The sequence below is a fragment of the Cydia pomonella genome, chromosome 8 (genome assembly GCF_033807575.1).
Source record: "Cydia pomonella isolate Wapato2018A chromosome 8, ilCydPomo1, whole genome shotgun sequence".
Classification (NCBI taxonomy): domain Eukaryota; kingdom Metazoa; phylum Arthropoda; class Insecta; order Lepidoptera; family Tortricidae; genus Cydia; species Cydia pomonella.
The window spans coordinates 10,923,308-10,947,051 of NC_084710.1; the positions used below are offsets into that span (position 1 = coordinate 10,923,308).

At 38.0% G+C, this 23,744-nt stretch overlaps 1 protein-coding gene across 1 annotated transcript; it reads left to right on the top strand.

Moving 5' to 3' along the window:
- Positions 1 to 4,378: 4,378 nt before the first annotated feature.
- Positions 4,379 to 23,601, top strand: LOC133520575 (uncharacterized). The gene is made up of 9 exons (XM_061855080.1): positions 4,379 to 4,759; positions 13,464 to 13,593; positions 13,961 to 14,104; positions 16,018 to 16,238; positions 18,388 to 18,924; positions 19,182 to 19,523; positions 19,802 to 20,042; positions 21,256 to 21,555; positions 22,872 to 23,601. The coding sequence occupies exons 2-9, from the start codon at positions 13,473 to 13,475 to the stop codon at positions 23,195 to 23,197; spliced, it is 2,232 nt and encodes a 743-aa protein (XP_061711064.1). The 5' UTR covers positions 4,379 to 4,759; positions 13,464 to 13,472; the 3' UTR covers positions 23,198 to 23,601.
- The last annotated feature ends 143 nt before the right edge of the window (positions 23,602 to 23,744 follow it).

Below are 23,744 nucleotides of genomic sequence, written 5' to 3' on the forward strand. Positions count from 1 at the left end.
GATGTAGTGACGTTTCTGGGTATAATTATGGATAAACATTGTTCATGGAAACCACAAATTGAAAAGAAATGCAAAAGTTTAAACAGTTTTGCTTATCCACTCCGAAGACTTTCAACTCGTGTCAACAAGGAAACTGCTCTACTTGCGTACCATGGCTATGTGGCGTCCTTGCTAAGATATGGAGTGGTACTCTGGGGAAACTGTTGCGAAATAAAACGACTTTTTATCAGTCAAAAAAAATGCATTAAAGCCATTTGTAAGAAACCTACAAGAACATCTTGCAAGGATCTTTTCTATGAGCTGAAGTTACTTACATTACCATCTTTATACATTTTGGAAGTTACTAAATTTGTAAAGTCTAATCCATCATTGTTTATAAAATTAAAAGATATATGTAATTTTAATACAAGATATCCATTAAGACTCGTAAAACCTAAGACGACCACGAAACTGTGTGACAAGAACAGTTACTGCATGGCTATCAAAATTTACAATCATGTCCCAGAAGATATAAAATCCTTGCCATATAAAGCCTGTATATCAAAATTGCATAATTGGCTACTAGAAAAAAGATTTTACAGTATTAATGAGTTCCTATCACAATAATGGACAGAGTAAAATGTATTATTTACACTATTTACTAGGTAATTCGGTTGATTCAATGTTTAATGTTCTTTATATGACATTTTAATGAATTGTGGTTCCTGTTCGTTATTGTGTAGTATTTTTATTATAATGTCTGTGTCGTAGTATTTTAATTCATCATGATGACTTATACCATAGTTAAGTTAATATTATGTAATAATTTGTGTAATTAAAATATTTGTTAATGAATGAATTAATGTACTATATGTATAATATTTAAATAGCTATTAATATTTGCACGCCTTCTTAAGGCAAAATAGTTGAACCAAATTGTACCTGCCTATTGACCATCTTACTGTACACTATTTTATGCAAATAAATTACTTACTTACTTACTTACTATAACCGTTATAATAAACGTAATAATTTGATGAGTTAGACTCAATTAATTTAGCTCGGTTTATCGAATGAAATTCAGCTACTTGAGTGCCTTAGATCTTTGAACAATTTACCAAATGCTAACAGATTTTTAAATCTTTTCAAACTTTATTTTCCATAAATAAGTATAAAAATATACACTTGTGTCCGTCAATTATTGCACATTTTTCCCTTAAAACTATTACATTTTTAATTACTTGACTAATACAATTAACAAATACAATTATCCCATACTTACGTCTTTTTTCTTCCAAATAATCTGACACTTTATAGTACGATTTTTCAATTAATTTATATTTGACATTTTCTCGAATTTATAATCTGGCAAATTGAAGGAATTTTGTTGTAAAAATGTACTGCTTTTCCAATAAATTGATTTTCGAGCTTTAGTAAGTAGTAAACGGTGCACAGCAAGTTTATCTTTGTTTCTTGTATTAAATGTATGATTGTCTTTATTTTTCGGAATGTGTTCGTAGTTTCTTCTAGTGTATGTACATAATAATTAATAACTTCATAGATCTATTGTGACGGTAGCGTGATGATGCTGACTTTCCTGAATAGATCTCTCAAGGATGTTCGCGGCTTCAGATCGTAAATGGCACGTACGGCTCGCTTTTGTAAAACGAATATAGGTACTATCTATATTAGCAGATTTTCCCCACACCAGACACATAACACATGAAACTATGGAAGTAGCTGTAATAAACTAATTTAGCTGTGCTTGTGTCTGTTAACTGCCTAATCTGTTTCACAACATAAATAGTAGAACACAACTACTGTCAAACCAAGAAACACAGTACTATCTGAGAAGTCTAGTGTATGGTTTCCCAGGACCAGTTTTGGTGTGTTGTTTTTGAGTCTGACGAGGAGAATCGAATGCATTTTATTTTTTTGTGATTCAGTAGTAAATTATTTATTGTGATCCAATTCAATATTTTTTGCAAAACGGGATTAATAATTTGTTCCACTGTATCGATATTCCGTGGTATATACTTTAAATAAAAGCGAAGTATCATCTGCGAATAGTACTATATTTGTTAAGCCCTCTAGTACGTATGGTAAATCGTTAATGTAGGTTAAAAATAAGAAAGGACCCAATATAGATCCTTGGGGAATACCTATTTCAACGGCCATGTCTATTGATTTAGAACCATCAACATCAACACACTGAGTTCTATTAGTTAAATATGATTGTAGAACACCCAAGGTCTTTCCCCTGACACCATAATGATTTACTTTAGCCAACAATGTCCAATGATGAATACAATCGAATGCCTTGGATAAATCGCAATAAATCCCAATGGCATCATGCGAGTCATTCAAGGCATCGAAAATACTCGCTGTAGCATCAGTTGTTAAGCTACCCTTAGTAAAACCAAACGGTTGAGTATGCAAGATCAGATCGCAATCGCGTCAATCCACAAGGTTTAAAAGAAATATTCCTATTAATGAGTTAATTTGAAGACAAGTCACATTTCCCGAAAGTACAATCTAATTTGAACCCTATATCTGAATACTTAAGCTGAAATTCTACTGGTGCGATGGTCGATAAATCGTATTACTTATGCCTGAAAAATGGTTACTTGCATAGTACTTATAGGTAATTTATTTACCAACCAGAAAACAAGATGGTCTCGTAAGTAAGGTTGTCCTTAGTCGTAAATCGTCTAGGATCTAAAACAAAACGTAAAATAATCATGACAGATTGTCCAAAATGCAGATTTGTCCAATGATTTCCATTGGCCATAACAGCCGAGTGTAGCTCACTCCTAGATTTACTTGACACTGAGGTTCTGTAAAATGGTGCTACTTTGCTCCCCGCTGGGTATAATAACTATGCTCCAATTTAGTAAAATGACTTAACGTCTAATATATTCAAATATAATATTTCTATGTTATTATTTATCAGATAAACGAAATTGAATATATTGATATTGATTTGCTAACTTAGTCGTAAAATAATCTTTTTTTTGGCGGGGCCTACTAATTTGGAGCACAATGGGGTAACATAGCGCCCCTAAGTGAACTATATAGGTAGGAGCAAAAATACCCCAAATAATGGGAATATTTTGTTCCTTGTTCATTGCTTCAGATATATAAAACAATATTTCATGACGTCGATTTGCCAATAAAAATATGTTAGATAAGATATTTTATATTTGCTTAATATAAATTTGTCTGAATATTTAATAATAAATAGTTTAAAAAAATATTCAAAATTTTCTTAAAGTGGAGCAAAGCTTGGAGCAATGTATCACTATTTTACGGTTCGTATTATCTACGTAATCGGATGTCAGATTATATTAGATAGCCTGTGAAAAATATAGTAGTCATATGTTATGACTGTTGTGAATATTTTTCAATAGGGGTTTTTCGGAACTTATGTACGAAATATCATTCGATATTTACCAGTCGCTTTTCGGTGAAGGAAAACATCGTGAGGAAACCGGACTAATCCCAACAAGGCCTAGTTTACCCTCTGGGTTGGAAGGTCAGATGGCAGTCGCTTTCGTAAAAACTAGTGCCTACGCCAAATCTTGGGATTAGTTGTCAAGCGGACCCCAGGCTCCCATGAGCCGTGGCAAAATGCCGGGACAACACGAGGAAGAAGAAGAGGGGTGATGATATTCCACATTACACTCCATTACCGAAAAAAAGAAGTCGAGCACCCAGCCAAACCAGTAAAACTGCGCTTAGCAATACGTAAACATGCAACGGATCTCGAGATCCTCGCTACATCAACTCAGTTTCAGTCTTAAACTTAGAGCGCTCAATTCGCTTGCACGGGTAATACAAACACGATCAGATAATATTGGTTTCATCCACTGTAGCTCGACTGGAGAGATTACTTAGATATTCATAATTTACTCGTGTTATAATTATGAACAGAAGTCCCGTAAATATGTTAACACTTAGTACTTTGCACTGAGGCCTAAACACGGTGGGTTCATGCGTTTCAGTGCAAGGCGGAGCTAAGTAGTTGGTCATATCGTGCGTGATGACTCCTCGTTAACTCGTGCGTAATGGCCGTAAATAGTTCGCCGATGTCAAAACCATTTATACTTAATTCCAGTTTAAAGTTGACATGCTTTATGTTAGCATGAGCGTGTGGTTTTATTTATTTTGAACAAGCAATAAAATTAATTTAATCCTTGGTGATCTGGTTAAAACCATAAATACCATTAATTTTTCGTCGGTAACCAAGTCAACAGGCAATATCTAACAATTTTATTGTAAGTCGGTGAACTGAAACTATTAAAAATGAATATTTTTTATAATGGAACTGAAAAATACTTATGCAAATGTATTTGTGTAGTGTGAATATTATTTTCTATTTAAGATTACCTAGATAGATATGTACGTATTTTCAGTTACAGGAGTTTAAAAAATCCTACTTACATGAACCTTGAAGTTGCATCCATAAAACATGAAGCCGAAGCCGCATTGCAAACACGCACAATTAATGTTTACATTAGAAACGCCATTAGTTTGGATATTAATTGTCTGTGTGGCTTTCGGAGCTCGAACCAACATTCGAGCAAATGTTGGTCACGGTTAGATAACAGCGGTGGCATCATAATTCGGGCGGCCGGCAGTAGCAAGCTGGCCAGCGGTCAGCCAACGCCACGCGCGACGTCTGACAAATCGCACCGCGAAACAATAACAGAAAACGAGTTTCAAAATTTTAAAAAGGATTCCCGCTACTGGAAATAATATTGAAAAGGATATTTAAAAGGTAGGTAGGCCGGTTTATTAACGTTCGTGTGTGGGTAGGGTTGCCACAGAAATATCCTGACAAAAGTCCGGATATTAGGTACCCTTAAAATCCTAATCACCCTTCCGACGATGGTCCTGGGTTCGAATCCTGGTCAGGGCATTTATTTGTGTGATGAGCGCAGATAACTGTTCCTGAGTCATGGATGTTTTCTATGTTTTTAAGTATTTGTATATTATATATATATATATATATATATATCGTTGTCTGAGTACCCACAACACAAGCCTTCTTGAGCTTACCGTGGAACTTAGTCAATTTGTGTAAGAATCTCCCTATAATATTTATTTATTTTATTATTTATTTCGGCCATTTCTGCAACGTGTACGATAAAATGTTGTGTTTCATTTGGTACCAAAGTTTGTTTAACCCTAGTACCTTAAAACCCTCTCAACGCTCAAGATTCCACTTTTCTAACCTTTTAATTTTGGAATCTTTTGCTGGGGTTACCACGAGGGGTTAAACAATAACTTTGCTTTTAAAACAGATTATAATTTTTTACTTATGTTTGTTAGGTTATATTTATATTAATGAAAATGTATGATTTCCATTGTAATATTATGCTGCCGAATCAATTGGGATTATACATAGTGTTATTAATTATTAAAATCCGGTTTTCCAAAGATAAACCGTCAATGTTAACGGTGTATCTATTAGGTAAATATTAGTAGATAGGCCGATAATGAGTAAATTAGAAACTACCTAAGTCGATTAGTCCTAAAACATGACAAGAGAAGATACCGATCTCGTTCTTATTAAAAATTAAGACTTAAAAGTCGATCAAAAAAGAATAGACTAACTACACCGTGTTCTTTTTAAGCTCCGTTAACTTCGGAATATGGCTAAGGACACACTAAAATTAAATTGCATAAGTAGTTAAGTAAAAAAAAACATAAAAAAGTGATTAAATGCTGCATATAGCGTTGGTGTAATACGGGAATTGTATTTAACTCAGCAACCAAACAATTGAAAACTATTACATATCAATGTCATTAAGAAATATTGATTAGTAATCCGAGATAGTACTTGTGTTTAGTAGCAAATGTATAAACACTAATCATTATGTAAACAGGCCCTACTTTACACGTTCTTAGTGGCCTTATAAGATAAAATACATTATTGGTTATCTCCACAATGGAGTCAATTAGAATACCGTTGTCTTCCAAAAAGTTACTCAATTTAAGTTTAAGAATGCACCCTTGAAATTAACATAGCGTAGGGTCGCGTACCATTACGCAAAAAATGTCAAAAAAATCACGTTTTTTGTATACCCTTTTTCTATGTTTACAATTTGTTGTTATAGCGGCGACAGAAATACATCATCTGTGAAAATTTCAACTGTCTAGGTTATCATGGTTCATGAGATACAGCCTGGTGACTTACAGACAGACAGAAAGACCGGACGGACGGACGTTGGAGTCTTAGTAATAGGGTCCCGTTTTTACTCTTTAGGTACGGAATTCTAAAAACACGATGTATGACTGAGAGTTCAATATAGGTAGGTATTCTATTGATAACCTATTTTATTATTTTCACATTAAGTAATTGGAAACTCTTGGCCTTATTCCGGTTTAGCGAACTCAAGTCTAGAAGGAATTCTCATTAATACTATTTGCAATTAAAGTTAACAGTGCGTTAATGACATGCGTCGATTTATCAGAAGGAGACTGTCTGAAGGTAAAATCCTTGACACACCGTGATCCCAAAATGCATCATGTACCTAAACCGAGTTACATTAATGAATGTATTTAAATATACAAATTATCACTAAGATCAAAGTTCAATTATTTCATCAGTTTACATTACAGTGTTATTAGTAAGTAATATTAATAGCTCATTACCAGTAAACCTTTAAGGCGAAACTCGCTTGCACTATACCATAGCATAGAGCAATAAATATCAGCTTAAGGGTGCTTACTCCGTACATGGATAAAAACCCATTTAGCGTAAGTTTTAAGCGAGCTTTGCAACAGCTTATTTCGAATAAGCTTTAAGCTTTGTAAGTAGGTACCTAGTAAGTTTCCGTTAAGGTATTATTAGTAAGTAAGTATGGGTAGACATTTATGGAATGAGCACTCCAAGTTTACTTATTTCTCTATGACTAAAGAAAATCTTAATAAAAAGCCTTCGGGAAAACGTCACGTACGAAATTGTTAAAAAGACTAAAATGTATGTTGAACAAACTGACCAAAATATTCAAATTTTTTGGTCAGTTTGTTCATCAAGGTCAGTTGGTTGATCAAAACCAGGGATCGGAAACCGGTATTTTTTCTATGGGAACGAAAACGGTATTTTTTCGTTCTTTGTTAATTATTTCATTTCTAATTGGGCAATCTAATAATACGAAATCGTTATCTAAAAACACAACCGAGTCCTATATTTGGAGTATAAAATAAACCGAAATATATGTTTATTTCAAAGTTTTTCCAAAAAACCGGTTCCGATCCCTGGTGAAGACATAAAGCTCATATTGACTATATATAATATAATCTAGAAGAACTATAGTTTTAATAGGTAATCATAATCGATACTTTCTCTTAGCAAGCAATATAGCTAAGCTTTCAAATACAGATTAAAACTAGCACTAACGACCACGGAGCAAAGCCTCGAACAGACAGACGGACATGGTGAAACTATAAGGGTTCCTAGTTTACTATGGAACCCTAAAAACAACCTACAACGAAATGCTACATTTGAATTTTAATTAAAGTGTACTAACATTGACCGCCAAGCTTAATTTTGTTTATTTATTTGTTTCACAAACGATTGTCAACTGTTACGGGCATGAGAGAGTGCCGATAAGGGCTATCAGCGGGTCAGAGCCGATAGGCAGAGTCAAGATGTACCACTGGACGTCCGCTTTAGTGTGCCGAACAAGTCGAACAGTACAAATGATGGCAGTATCTAGACATGATGCGGGCAGTAAAAATAGAAACATACCCAGCCATATCTATGTAGTTCCCAAGTATTGGTCGATTGAGTGAGTGGTAGTATTCGTCATTAATGGAATAACGTCCGTTCGGCAGCAATAGCCATGGTCTTTCATATACAGAGTCTGTCTTTGAGTTGACATGGCCCTTGCCTTTGAAAGGTCGAGCAAGACACGGGTTTTCTGAAACTGAGAAGTAATTTCGCAAATTGTGTACATATGAACATATATGACGAGAAGAATGACCTTTCATGAGCAGAAATGATTTTTCTCTTCTCGAAAAAAATGCACAACGTAGACTAAAAATTCGGTCAGGATCCTTATCATACACACACAAGAGGTCAAGAAGAGGACATGTTATATATGTTCAAATTACACAATATGTACGACGTACGTATATCAAAGATACATAGATCTCGGTTTTCATTTCTGTTTATACAACTACATGTTTGAACACACAATGAACTTCAAACAATACTTTTACTGTGTATAACATATATTATTTATAACAGTAGAAACAGTAGGGTTTCGAACTAAAAGTTCACAGTTCAGGCAGTCAGAAATGACGCACTTTCTTCGTAAGCGATGACGTAGGTGGAAACTATCTTCACGTGTGGATAAATGTATATATCTCATTTATAACGTAAGTCTGCCTATCTTACTTACTTTTATTGATGAATTAACCTACTTATAACTATGATAAACTGTTTGTGTCGTCAATAAACATCATAATTTATGTGTCTTACACGAGCAAGTAATTTCAGCATCACCATGAATTAATCAATCATAATGGCAGCTTTCGAGATAGTCTGATTTCTAGAAGTCCGGACTCTTCCTAACGAAATCTTGTGGTCGGCCATAACACGTATTTGCCAAATATGCCCTTTTCAACTACGTACCTCCGAATGTTATGCCAAATCTAATCTGACAAGTCATGAAACTTTAAAATTTATCCCTCTTTTAACAGTATCGTGATAGCGTTGTTGGATAGGTGACTCCCCTCTGCTGCAGCAGTGGACTAAAATCCACACTGTAGCAAAATAAATATGTAGGTAAAAATTAATTTGTAATTCCACTAACACTATTTTATAAATTAAATGTCAATTTAACTAACAACTATGGATTTTTATCCGAAATTTATTTATTTAAATAAAAATCATTATAATATTGAATCTTATAAAAACTTGTAGATACCTACTTATTTATAAAATAAATATGCAAAGAAGCTATATGCCTAGTGGGGGCCTTTCACTCTCGCCAGTGAAAGTGATTCACTCGAAACGCTCGTAGGATCACATCATTCACATCACAGTGTTGCAAATGTAGCAATCAATCGGCACCGACACGCATGTTTGATGTCAACGGGCAAATAGGTGGAATTCATTTCATCAAGTTTAGGAAACAGCTTGCGGTGCGTATCTACCTCTTTGATTAATATTTTCTGTGATATAAAACAAACATTTCAATATTAAGCTACCGTCGGGAGGATAAATTGAATTTACTTATAAATATTGGTTTAATTATTATACATTTTACTACAAGGTCTTACTAGATACCTACATTACATATGTGCCTATAATATTCTAATATAAGACAAATTAATATTTTCGCAATAAGTAGAGGTTCGCATGGACTGGCAGTTTTATGACGTAAATACTAACTGGATCTTTTTATAATCAATACAAGAAAAGACTTAGTCTGAAAACATTGTGTATGTACTTGCTTATTAAGTATACTTTTTGTATACCTATTACCAGTTTTACTGTACGACTATGTGTTAGGTTATGGGCCCGATTCCACTGTGCCCTTTCATTTGCCAAAAAGTGTTTTCATGTACGATTTTACAATTAAGTCTCAATAATTATTGTTATGACAATGATTTACAGCTTCCCAATTAAATATACGCACACTAATAGTTATCATACGTAAGGTAGCTTAGGTACATTTGTACATACATGGAAATATATATATCAACGAGTGTGCTATTAATTATACTGTAATCGGTAGATTTCCGATCAACTTTAAAAAGTAGTGATGTATCATCACCAAAAATAACTATTTCACAAAGGTTTTCTACTATACACGGCAAATCATTTATATAAACCAAAAACAGGAATGTACCCAAAATAGAACTTTGTGGCACTCCTAATTGGACTACAGTTCCGCTAGACTGGGTTTTGTTTACAACGACTGTTTGTGTTCTATTGCTAAGATATGAAGACATAAAGTTTAGGTCATTTTCTGATAGACCATAGTGTTCTAATTTCATAATAAGCGTTCCATGCTCCACACAATCAAATGCTTTAGAGAGATCACAAAATATGCCAATTGCATCACAATAATCTTCCCAAATATTATAAATATGTTTAATGAGCACCGAAGCCGCATCGGTCGTGGAACGGCCCTTTGTCAAACCGAACTGATAGCTTGTAAGTAATCTATTTTATTTATTTTTTATTTTATTGGTATTCAGGATAACAACAGCCGTAAATATAACTAAACATATAAATGCTTACATAAAAGAAGGCCAATGACAGTCATCCATTAAATTGCAATACATAACAAAGTAAAATAACAAAAAAATTAAAAACGACGAAAATGTACAATATACACACAAATGCTCGAAACCTTAAAAATACATACCGGTCGTAAAATATGTACTTAATAAATAATCGAGTTTAATTTGCTTTTGGCAGAAGACCATAAAATTTGCATTAGTAACATATCCAAATAAATACCTGAACATAGTATTTGAACTGAATTTTTATTAATGGTAGAATTAGGTAGTAAGAAATAAAAATTTCAATATTTAGAAAGAAACTCCTTAAAAAATAAAAATAAAACTAACAAATTGCATTGCATTTCCCAAGTACCCATCAACACATTAGATATTATTATTATAAGATTTGTACTTGTTTTCTTATTTTACGAACGAATTAGAACAAGTGGCAAAAATAATACAAAACGGATTTTATAATATAATACAAAACGGATTTTATATTAATTTTCGTTATCTCTGAGCAAAACGGAATATATGTCTTTTTTAAATTTATACTTAGACCCTACAAAAGGATCGGCAGAGCAGAATTCGGTGTTATACAAGTGTGGGATCCGTGATAAGACGGCGTTAGAACCATAGTTAGTGGAGTGGAAGGGAACATGAAACAGAGTTGTGTGTCGAGTTCGACGTCTTGGAACTCGAAACGATAAGCCAGATAACAGTTCAGGGCAGTCTAAACCATTTCTAATTATATCGAAAAGTAGGCTCATGTCAGCCACTTTGCGCCTATCCTCGAGTGAATGGAGATTATATTCCCGACAGTTACCTTTGTACCCAGCAGATGTTTTCTTGAATTTATAATTTAAATGAGCAACAAATTTTTTTTGAATTTTTTCGATGCGGTCTTTATGAACGTCATAACAAACTGACCAGATAGGTGATGCATATTCAAGGATGGATCTCACATATGCGTAATATACGACTTTTAGACATGACAAGCTTTGGAAACAACAAACAAACAAGCTATGTCTGTTGAAGTGACCCAAAAAATCATTTAACATTAACTTTTCAAAAACTTTACTTAGTACAGGGAGTATTAATATTGGGCGGAAATTAGTCATATCACTCGAATCACCGGATTTAAAAAGAGGTATAACTTTACTATATTTCATAAGATCTGGAAAGACGCCTTGTGAAATTGAAATATTATAAATTACGGCTAAGTAAAGCGCTATTACGTTTATGACATGACTAATTACTCCAACTGATGTTCCCCATAAGTCTTCCATTTTCTTTAACTTGAGTGACTTGAATGTTTTAACAATATTTGCTGAACCAATCTACTTAACTAACTTCAAAAATAATATTACATTTCTTAAATATATGGCATTGGCCCACGATAATCGCATATCAAAATACAGTTTTGTTGCAATTCTGGCCCTCCTCTTAAGTTTCTTTAACTTTCTGGCCCCCCATGAAAGTTTGCCCACCACTGAACTATACCATATCTAATTGAAATGCCTGTAATGGCAAACGTAAATAAATAAATATTGGGGGGACAATCTTACACAAATCGACCTAGCCCCAAACTAAGCAAAGCTTGTACTATGGGTACTAGGCGACGATGTAATAAATATAAAGATAAATACGTACTTATATGCATAGAAAACACCTATGACTAAATAATCGGGCCAATACTGATAGACGGCAACCTTAGCAGCTTTAGATATTAATCCTAATAACCTAGTCGGTACTTCGGTAGTGACTCTGCCTACAACGGGCATTTATTGTGTTATATATAACTATCAATCAATATTTAATTTCCTATATAATTATATCGTCTTCAAGAACACATAATACAAGCCTTATTGAGCTTACTGTGGGCTTAGGTCGATCTGTGTAAAATTGTCCTATACTCGTACTTAATATTGATTTAGTGCCTACTTCAGACGTTAAATAAAACGCAGCGTCTGGTACTTATCAAAATCTTTACCGGTTCAAAGGTAGTCGACGGTATTCATGTCAGTCAACCAGATAAAATAAACTTTATGCACTTATCAAATCCGTATTTTCGTTCATTTATAGATTGGCGACGTTGCATTTCGACTTAGTAACCTCTATTTTAATACTTACACGTATTATTGCTGACCTTTCTTTTACTTACCTACTTATAACTATTTTCGACAATATAAAATATATGAATAGGTACCATGTCATTTTCACTGCTTGCTATAGTTATTGCGTATACTTTACTCCTCAAGGATACATGGGATCACTTTATGTGATAATGTCATCAAACATTGTAGTCGGTCCCTCGTGGATAAGAATCGTGTTCAGAGCCGATGATCTGATTCCACCGCACCGGTATCTCGCTCCATTGCGTGATAGTTATTGAAAAATATGATGATTGAAACCCGAAGCTAACCTAACACACACGCACGCACACACAAACACACAAAAACACACACACACACACACACATACACTCGCTCAGGCACGCACGCACCGACACACACACACGCACGCACGCACGCACGCACACACGCACACACACACACACACACACACACAAAGTTTCGTGACATGTAAAAACATAAATAATAGATCCTCATTCATGTAGTGACTGTACGCATTATACGGTCATTTACAGTTACGATTACTTTTTTTTCATTCACTAGCTTTTTCTTTGGATATCAATGATTTACAATTTATATTTCTTATACAGCACAAAATACAAGTCTACCCCCAGATGTTTTTTTTTGTATAAATTCCAGGGACTTCTGTTATTGGCTATGAATGATTATAAGTGTACATGTAAACACTGTTGAACTTCTCAATAAATTAATTTAAAAAAATCACCGCAACCGCATCTTGTAAATAACATAAAATTAAAATAGGCTTTATTCCCCTAAAAAGTTTACATATTAACTTATTTAACGTATAAGATAAAGGTAGTAGGTACAACAATTTCTGTACTATGCGGGGATCATCCATTTCTGGACTAAGGCCTCCTCCTTCTCATGCCAGTCGTTTCTGTTTTGAGCCAGGCGGGTCCAGTTGTTTCCGGCAACCAACACGACGTCGTCTTCCCAGCGGCGAAATGCCCTCTGCTTGTCTAGTGAACCAGTGCAAAACACGTTGCGGTTGTCGTTTAGTCTTGAGCGTCGCACGCGACGTGCCCGGCCCATTTCAATTTTCCTGTAGGTTGTTCTAAATAGAATCTTAACATTTGACAGACAGACACGATGGCGCCGCCGCGGGGCTCGGAGCTGTCTCTGCGCGCCCGGCTCGCGCAGGAGGCCTTCATATGCTTCGCGTTCTGGCTGGCCGTGTCGGCTCTACCCGCGCTGGCTATCTCCTACATACGTGAGTTGAACTGTTGTCACAAAAACGACTAACGAAGCGTGGACTAATCTAGTAGTGGACAAAATAGCAAGAAGCCTTTTTCATTCAATTTAGTATTCTCAAGATAATAAAAGAGGTGGCTCCCGCGAGGTTCCTCAAGTGTCAAGTCTCTGATACAATGAGGCCATTCGAGGCTGGCATGGGAGTGGCGAGGGAATAATGTAATCCAATTGTAATACTTATCTCATTTATAATTCAACAGTCCCTTCACTCGTACAACTTATACAGTGCACATTGCGTGTGGATATAATACAGTACAGATCCAGCACGCGACAGCCTTTAAACATAATTGTATCTATTTATGATAATAATTTGATTGTAATTACAGTGGTAAGCATCAGCCAACACCTATGGCTAAAGCTGCTGTCCAGCCGATATTCAAAGCTGGAGTTCATTCGCATCGACACAGTGCGATCTCTGCTCGATACGCACCGCAACCAAGGCATTATCAACGTGCTACTTACAGTCAATGGTAAATATACATCTTAAAGAGCTACAGTGCTTATTATGTCCTTGAATAGCCAATATCTAAAACTATCGGATCCATAGTTGTTGCTGCCTTAATACAACCTGTCTATTACTAGCCGACAAACCAGTCTGTCCACCTGTCAATTTTTAGGGTTCCGTACCCAAAGGGTCAAACGGGACCCTATTACCTTCCAAGACTCCGCTGTCGTCCGTCCGTCCGTCGGTCCGTCTGTCACCAGGCTGTATCTCATGAACCGTGATAGTTAGCCAGTTGAAAGTTCTACAGATTATATGTATTTCTGTTACCGCTATAACAACAAATACTAAAACCAGAATAAAATAAATATTTCTTTCCAATCTCGAGGTTCTCATCCAATCAGCCAGTTGAAATTTCTACAGATTATATGTATTTCTGTTACCGCTATAACAACAAATACTAAAAACAGAATAAAATAAATATTTCTTTCCAAGCTCGAGGTTCTCATCCAATCACCGAAGTTAAGCAACGTCGGGCGGGGTCAGTACTTGGATGGGTGACCGTTTTTATAGATAATGGTATGGAACCCTTTCTGTGCGAGTCCGACTCGCGCTTGGCCGGTTTTTAAGGTGCATCTAGATCTAGCAATGCATGCTTTGTGCAATATATAGCAAACTAGCCTTTGCACTCGCATCACATTCGCTAAATCTGGACGCACCTTTAGCTATTGGCTACACATGTTCACATCGACACCATCAGCTAGAGGAAAAAGTAGGTAATAACAGCAACAGCTGGTGGGGCCGAAGTTGGAACGAGTAAGAGCAAAAATGAGAGGGCCACTTAACAGAGGAATGAACACAAGTGCTGAAGGTAAAGAGGACTGGGACACCTGTCCCAGTCCTCTTTATACCTAGGTATAAAACAGCTAAAACAGACTACAAGAAAAGACTAAGATACAGAAAATCAGCCGCATGGCAGAATTTCTGCGACAACTTATCTACCGTAACTCAGGCAATCAGAAAAAGGAAAATCTTGCAGAACAACAAGACAACTATTGAGCTCGCTGAGGAGACAAGATAATAGCACCACCAGCACCCCAGCTGAGACAAAAAGGCTACTAGTAGATACTCACTTCTCAGGATGCAAAGTGGTTATACATAGTTAATGACCCAGAACGGCAAACAAACTATCATCCAACCGAAAGCGAATGGACAATAGCGTAACTTAATATAATGAAATATAACAAAACGACCTGGGCGGTGAACGGTTTGGACAACTTTAAATAGCCGAAAACAGACGGAATCTACCCAGCCCTACTAAAGTGGGGAGGACATAAACTAATGAAGCACCTATCCAATCTACTATGCAGCTGCATAGCCTTCAGATACATACCATATAAATGTGAAGATTTTCTTAGCAAAACTAGGCAAAACCGATTGACTACTCAGACCCCAAGTCTTTCAGATCAATCAGTCCTTTATCACAGTTACCATGCTAAAAACACTAGAAAGACTGTGGCAGAGAACTGAAAGAGACGGCTCTAAAAACAAAGAAATCCATCCAAAGTAACGTTTTTAGAATTAAAAAAACACCTGACTCAGCTCTCCATGCTGTAGTAAGTGACATAGAGCGCAAAATGCTCTAGCGAGGAAAAACTCATTCAAAATTCTCCTGGGATATAAACAGGTTGAAGAATACAGGAGCTCCAGGAGACGCAGGAGGAGGAGGGACTACGTGCACACTAAAGGAGGCAGTTAGCAGCCTGAAGACATTGCTAGATTTCGTGGAGGAGCTAGGGTGGTTAGAGTAGCACTACCTCTTTTTTCTTGGTTGTCCATGAATGCCCAGCAGAACTAACTAACTAACTAGCTATTGGCATTAGGTTTATCACCAGCTAAGGAGCTATAACGATCCACTTAAAACATTGTTTCGCTTTTCAGGTACATTAGATGCCGAGAAAATCAAGCAGCAGCTCAGCCACCACGTGATCGAGCGGCGCGACAAAAACGGCGAGCTGACATTCCCGCGGCTGCGGCACCAGCTGGTGTCCTGTTGGGGAAACTACGCTTGGAATAAGAACGTGCCCTTCAGGCCGGAAAACCATATCATTGTGGCCAGTGGCGTGCATCGGGGAAGACCTGTCACTGACAGTAACATACAGGTTATTCTTTAGTTCACTTCTGTGTAAGAAAGTTATGTAACAAGTTACAAACGATTTTTTCAATGTCCTTTGATAACCATCAAAAAATTTAACTTCAAAATGGGACTAATGAGTTTTTTTATTTTTTTTTTATTATGCGTTTAAAATTTTGGGGCCAGTCCCCGCGAAGTGTACGGGCGGCTGGATCCGTAAGGTCTGTGGGATGTTTTATATCTCTAATGAATTAATTATGTGACACTGGGATGATGTTGTGTTGTTATGAAAGGTGATGGTGGTAATGAATGTTAAGATATGAAGATGGATGGTGTAGATGAGTTGTTATGTGTTGTTGAACTTTTTTAAACTGTTGATTATGGTCCTGGATAGATTGCAAAATGAGGTCAATGTACTTTCTCTGCTAATGAGGTCTGGGAGGCTGTAAGGTTGAATTTGGAGATTATGACAGATGATTTGAACTGTATTGTGCCTCCTTGTGTGATTTGGTGGATTTTCCGATGAATGCTGTTGACTATGCGGTTTGTGCTGTTTCTATTGGCGATTTCCTGTAATGCTGACAAGGAGTCGGAAAACACGGTGCAATGGGTTATTTGGAGGTGGATACATGTTTCGCAGGCAGTGTCTATGGCTACGCATTCGGCTTGGAATACGGAACAGAATTTATGTAGCTTTTTGCGTTTGATTGTGTGTCGGCCATCAGGGTGGTGTATTATGACTGCTGCTCCGACCCCTCCGTCATGTTTGCTCCCGTCGGTGTAGATTCGGTGCATGTCTATTGTATTGTATGGTTCGAGGTCTGTTGCACTGTGGATTTTATTAATTTTGATGGATATCCTGTCCGAGGGGTGGAGAAGTTGCGCTGGTGTTATTGTGAGATCAGTGGGTAAGTATTTGCTGATTCCACTCCGTTTCGTTTTTTCGACTTCAGCTACTTCGTTTAATTTGTGGTGGAGCGGCGTGAGGTTCGCTAGAGCTATGGAGGCGATGGTGGGCAGCGTGCGGAAGCCTCGGATGATTTTTATTGCGAATCTACGTTGTAGGCTGAGGAGCGCTTTGGTCACTTTTTTGTATTTCGTTGCACTACTCCATACTTCGGCACCGTAAGTTATAATGGGTTCGATTGCGTAATTATAGATAATGGAGACATTTTCTGCATGTACTCCCCATGTTGGGCGGATAATTTGGCAGAGTTTTGCATACATTTTCAAGGCTTTTCCGATGACATATTCGCAATGGTTGATAAACTTGAAATTTTGATCGATTATAATGCCGAGGAGTTTGAAGTTGTTGGAAAATTTGATTGGGATGTTATCCATGGTAATATTACAAGTTTTAGCTTTAGGCGTGCATGTCATCAGTTGTGTTTTCTGTGGGCCGAATTTAAGGTAGTTTTCGGTGCCCCAATTAGAGATAGTCTGAAGGATGTGGTTGGCATTAGTTTGTAGTTGTTCGTTATTTTGGGCGGTGCAAATTAGGAGGATGTCGTCGGCGTATGCTTGGATGTAGTTCCCATTTGGTAATTCTGTATCTAGGAGGTCGTCCATGATTAAGTTCCACATTATTGGTCCTAGCACTGAGCCTTGTACGCAGCCTCGGTTTTGTATTTTGGTGGCAGTGGCGTCGGCGTAATTGAGTACTATTTTCCTGTCCTGTGTGTAACTTTGGATGACATTGTATATATTTACCGGACAATTGATATATTGTAGTCTTCTGAATAGGGCGGGCCACCACGCGTGATCGAAGGCGCCTTGTATATCCAGTGAAATAGCTACGACCATCTTTTTGTGGAGTTTTGCCTCTTTCATGATTTCTATTGCATTTATTATTGCATCTGTGGTGGATTTTTGTTCTTTAAATCCGTATTGTTTGGAATTTGCTATGTTGTTGATGTACATATGATAAGTTAATCTCTTGGCAATTAATTTTTCGTATATTTTTCCGAAAACGTTCAGTAAGCCTATTGGTCTGTATGAAGCTATATCAGAATAGTCTGCTTTGTTGGGCTTTGGAATAGTTTTGATGAATGCAATTTTCCAGTATTTGGGAAAATAACTTAGGTGTAAACATCGGTTCAAAAGTCTGGTGAAGATTATTGGGTATGTCTTGATGAAGTGAGACTAATGAGTTCATTATAGTGTTTTTTTTTCTTTAGGAATTTATCAGCGAAATAGTCTCCAAATACTTCCCAAGTGAACAGTCACCGTGGCAGTACATAATCATCCCCAATACGTCACCGGAGCCCAAGTACCACATCCTAGTCCGCGTGCACCATTTACTCCTCTCTGGCAAGAAGTCCCTCAATATCGGCGACATGCTCATGGTGGAACCGCTCAATGTCACTGGCAGAATGCCACACACCGAGTACACGCAACAGAGCCCTTTAAACAAACTCATGCCTACCTCATCAGCTATTCCAGAACTGATAGAGAAGCTGAGTGATAACCTATCCAACGCTTGGAATGAATTCATCTCAGAGTATGATCCTGTAGAAAGTCCACGCGCCCACAAAACGTTGCCTGGTGCGTTCCATGTGGCCGGCTTAGTACTGATATCTGGCGCCTGTGCTTTGAGAGAACTCACTAAGAGGAGGTCAACTGATGAGTTTAGAAATGTTGCGCCTCTAACTGCTACAACGTTTATAGCTGCGGTTCAACGAGAGTGCAAACGTCGGAATTTGACAATACCAAAGGTGGGTATACAATTGTAGCTATTGTACCTATATCTGGGTATCCCTTACGTACGCTTTTTTAGAGTTCCGTAGGTAAAATGGCAGAACGGAACCCTTATAGTTTCATCATGTCCATCCGTCTGTCTGTATGTCAAGACCATTTTATAGATATACATTTTGCAGAGTACTTTTGAGATCTCTCTGGGATCATATATTTTTCTATCACGGAAAAATTAAAAGATTCAGGAATTTAAATGTAAATATAATACTGATTTCAGGTCATACTGTCTCCACTCGTAACCGCAGATCCTCGAAAATGGCCGCGGCGTGCTTTCGGAACCTTCATATCAGTGACTCGCGCGGTGGTGAGACTCCCCATTCGCATCCGCGACGAGATACGAGCTCTGAACGAATTGAAGAAGACTGGCCAAGTGATATACCCCAACACGTTGACGTGGAAGTATGCTGGGCTTGCGCAGCTGTCCGTGCGGGCTATGGGAGAGGCTTGGCAGACTATGGCAGAGATCTATAAGGCCCCGGCTACGCTATGGAGCGACACTGTTGGGGCTAATGACGGACAACGCCATCAACTGCAGACTGTCAATTTGTGCGGAAGAAAGGTGAGCAAGTATCAAATGCTCCTAAATAAGGCTTGTATAACATCCAAAGAACCGAGTTTTTTTTTTCAGTTTTATACTGTTGTTAAGTTTAAAAAAGCGGCAACAACACCATGGTGTTATCCTTCATTCCTTCACAATCACTGAAGTTTGATAAGTTGATTATATATATCATTCGCGAGCTTAGCAAATTCCGAAAAAACGAATTGTTGAGAGACATGTCTGTGGTGACATCTCTGAAAATCTTTAGAAGCTTCTTACGAGTATTAATATAATTTTAGGTAGCGGCCTGGTCGCGGCCCGTTTCCCGAACAGCCGTGGAACGCGCCGCGCGCGCTCTCGGCGTCTCCTCCACCGACGTGGCGCTGTTCGCCGCCACCGAAGCCCTGCGGTCCTTCTTCGACCTCTCGCAGAACAGGACGCCCGATACGGTCCTCACTACTGCGCGAGCCGCGCCGGAAGATTTCCTATTCACTTTTTCCGAGGGAGATGGGAAGAAGTATAAGAAGTCGCAAACGGGAGGTGAGTGGAGACAATTTTTGCTCTAATATTTTTACTTTTTTACCTGTAGATTGCTAGGTCTATTAAGTACATATTTTTTTAATGGTTCATCAGTCAGATAATCATTATGTGTTAATTATCTTACCAAATAAACGGTAAAAAAATACGCAGTAACAACTGGAGACGTCTTGTCTGTAATTTTCTGTACAAAAAAGTCTGCTGATTTTTGCAGGGGAGGGGCACGTCAATTGTATAGCTATTTGTACTCGAATACAACAGTCCATACAATAAGTATGACGTGAGTATGACCATTGGCCGAGGTTTTCGACAGAGGCGTAAGCTCTTAAAGGCGACTCCGGATGGTAAAATGCTCTAAGACTACATTATTTTACTGATGTGTTAAATTTGTAAATATCAAATAGTGGCGCCATTACGGAAGGTGGAGGTAAGGAAATAAATCTCCATGTACCAAAAAGTGTCATCAAAAACCTTAAATAGGTGGCGCTACAATACCTAGACTACTTGAACAAGAAAATCAAATCATAGACAGCGCACTTCACTCCGTCAATACCGCCTAGGTTCTTAGCTACTCTAGCGCTACTCTGAGAGATTTGGAACTATTATTTATAGCTAACAGCTGGACAATTTGCAACAGTTCTACCATAAGAGATGTCACTCCTCTTAATTCTACACTCCATAGGCGCCATCTACCCAAAACCAACCGAAAATTTATGGCGCCATTGTTCGAAAGGATGGTGTCATACCTTTGACATTTGATCTATTAGATGGCGCCACTTTTTTGATATTTAACTAATTTGGCGGTTTTTAAGACCGCCTGTTGTTGCTTAGTTTTTTTATGTTAATTGCTGTATTTAATCATGTTTTCGTTGTGCACAATAAAGAATATTATTATTATTATTAACACATATCACCAAAGTCAAATGGCGTTCTAAAAGTGTTAATCATGTGTCGAAAGATGACAGTAAATTTATGTGGATACAAAGATATCTTTGACAATACACCTCTATTTCAAATTATCTTTACTAATGAACTTATTATGCTGCGAAGTCTGCGATGGTTGCAGTAATAAATCTTTTTATAACTTTTTTATAACTATGTAACTACTGCTAGAGGGAAATAGATGCATTTACTATGTCGTTTTTCAGAACCATGTATGTCTTAGTCTAGTCTACGTAGGTAACTATACTGTTATACAACCACAAACTTTTTCCAGGAATGATCTGCCTATCTCTCCCCGTGGGCGCAACACCGCGTCGCATAGCTTCAGTGGTCGAACAAGCATGTCAACGCCAAGGCGCGCTAGCGAGTGCCTGGGCCGCTCAAGCACGCTACGGCGCTCTGACCCGCGCCGTGCCTTCCCCAATAGCACGGCTGACATTGAATCTGCTGTCGAGGAAATATGCCGTGTCTTATGCGGAGATTAGTGCGCCAGTAAACGCGCGCCCGAGGACTACGCTCTGGGGACATACTGTCGATGCCGTTGTGTATTGGCGGCCACCGCAAGCTAACATTAGTAAGTCTGAATCACATACGTCACGATTAACTCTGAATCTATCGATGCAATATGCCGTGTCGTATGCGGAGATTAGAGCGCTGGTAGACGCGCGGCCTAGGACAACACTAGGACTTGATGACGCGGTGTATTGGTATACACAATTAAGTTTTAAGCATTAAGGACTAACACAATTAACAACGACTCCGTGCCGTCGTGTTATCAAACGTAATTATAATTACTTAGCACTACGGACCACTTATCATTACTTGCGATGGCGCGCTTGATATATGGAGTCACGCGCGAGAACGCAAATCATGCTAGTAGACCGCGAGCCAGTAACAATTTCCATGACCAATCGCCTCCCGGCTGAAAACTCGTGTAGTGGTTAACGGCTAGCTATGATGAACCCTCGTGGACGTCAGCTGCCGCTCCGTTGGTGGGTTGAGGAATGGCAACCACCAAAACATGAAAAACAAACAAAAAAATTGTCATCGCCTCCCGTTTACTTTGTCAAATGATAGTTCAGATGCTGTTGTTAATTAAAAAATCGTCAGCCGGTTATATCGCGGTGGTAAGAATATCAGCTGTCATGCGACCAGCTGATGTTCTTGCCACCACGATATAACCAGCTGACGATTTTTTAAATGTAAAAAACAATCGCTATACCTTTTATCCGGTCCGTCCTAAGAGAGTTACGAGCGGTCGGGTTGAGCTGGAGCGAGGCCAGAAGACGAGCTGAAGATAGGAAGGCGTGGCGCGAGCTTGTGAAGGCCCTTTGCACCTCTGAGGTGCTTTAGGACAACAACAACATACCTTTTATGATAGCAATAACAAATCATGAAACTGTGCATGTAGCATTTCATCAGGCGTAAACGCCTGAAAAGCCATCAACGGATTACGAAATTTATACATTACGCATACTTTGCCGCACATAAAGTGGTAAGGCGCATATTTTTTACATGTTCATTTCACCGCGATAGAACCGGCTGACGTTTTTTTTTGTTGAAAACAGCATCTAAGCTATCTGACAAAGTATCAGCCGGGAGGCGATGACTGACGAAATATGCTCCTGGCCCGCGGTCTATAGGCGGTCAGGTATTATAAAGAGATCAAGTAGATTTATTTACTAGGAATTTGTTCTCTTCTTCTCAGTCACCAAATTACAACAACATGCTCGAGTGTAGATATTTCGTTTTACGACATTAGCGAACTTCGCACTGACGGTCCATTCCCCTTTACACGACTCATATTCTTTCCTATAGCAAACTGAAGTATGTTATCTACCGACCTCAAACAAAATGTATATTAGTTGAGTTACTCTAGTCACATTCCAGGCATGTCCCTCACGGTGATCCAGTACGCGGCCAGCGTGCGGCTGGCGGTGATGGCGGACGCGCGCCTGTCGCCGGCGCAGCGCGTGCCCGCCAGCCGCTGGCCGGCCGTGGTGGAGCACCTGGTGGCGAAGGTCGACGCCGAGATCGCGCGCATCTCCGCCCAGGCCAGGGACATACCGCAAATACTGACGCCGCCAGAAACGGAGGAGGGCGAACAATCTTCCGATTCTGTTCTAGAAGCTTCTTCTAGTACTAGCTCTTTAAGACCGCCGGCGACTCAGATAGCTAGTCCGCCGCCTATTCGTAGGCGGACGACGCATCATTAGATCATTTTTTTACGGGATTAAACTACATATAGACGGTCAAAGGAATTCTTCGGTTGGTTTCGAAGAAACCTAGCTAAACTCCTTGTGGAGACATATTCGAGATATATAAATACTTATCTAGTATATTCTTCGAATATTTATGCATGAAAATAAAGTCAAGTCAAATGTAATCCGGGGAGCGATCATGACAGCGGACATACCTAAGTCAAGATTTAGTTTGTAAGTTTTTTTATACCAAATACCTAATATTAAGTAACATGAATGTGAATAATTAGTGAGATTTACATATATAAATGAAGGAAATATGTAACTAGGTAAATAATTATCAAACCCGTATGTGTTACGAGTTATAAGGTGCCTTATTATGTTTTAATTTCGACTATTAAAATTAATCTATAATAAAACGTCATGTTTTACTAACACTCCACTGCCAATCCCAAGTTTACTCAATACAAAAAATCATTATTAATGGCTAGGTTCAAATAAATACTTTTTACGCGTATGTGTAAATTGCAGAAACTTTGGGCCTAACTTTTCTAACAGGTTT

What these genes read in the sequence shown, in the direction of transcription:
- LOC133520575 (XM_061855080.1), top strand. Translation starts at nt 13,473, where the DNA reads ATGGCGCCGCCGCGGGGCTCGGAGCTGTCTCTGCGCGCCCGGCTCGCG. An exon ending in GCTGGCTATCTCCTACATAC is followed by an intron (nt 13,594 to 13,960) that starts GTGAGTTGAACT and finishes TTGTAATTACAG; the next exon opens with TGGTAAGCATCAGCCAACAC. An exon ending in CGTGCTACTTACAGTCAATG is followed by an intron (nt 14,105 to 16,017) that starts GTAAATATACAT and finishes TTCGCTTTTCAG; the next exon opens with GTACATTAGATGCCGAGAAA.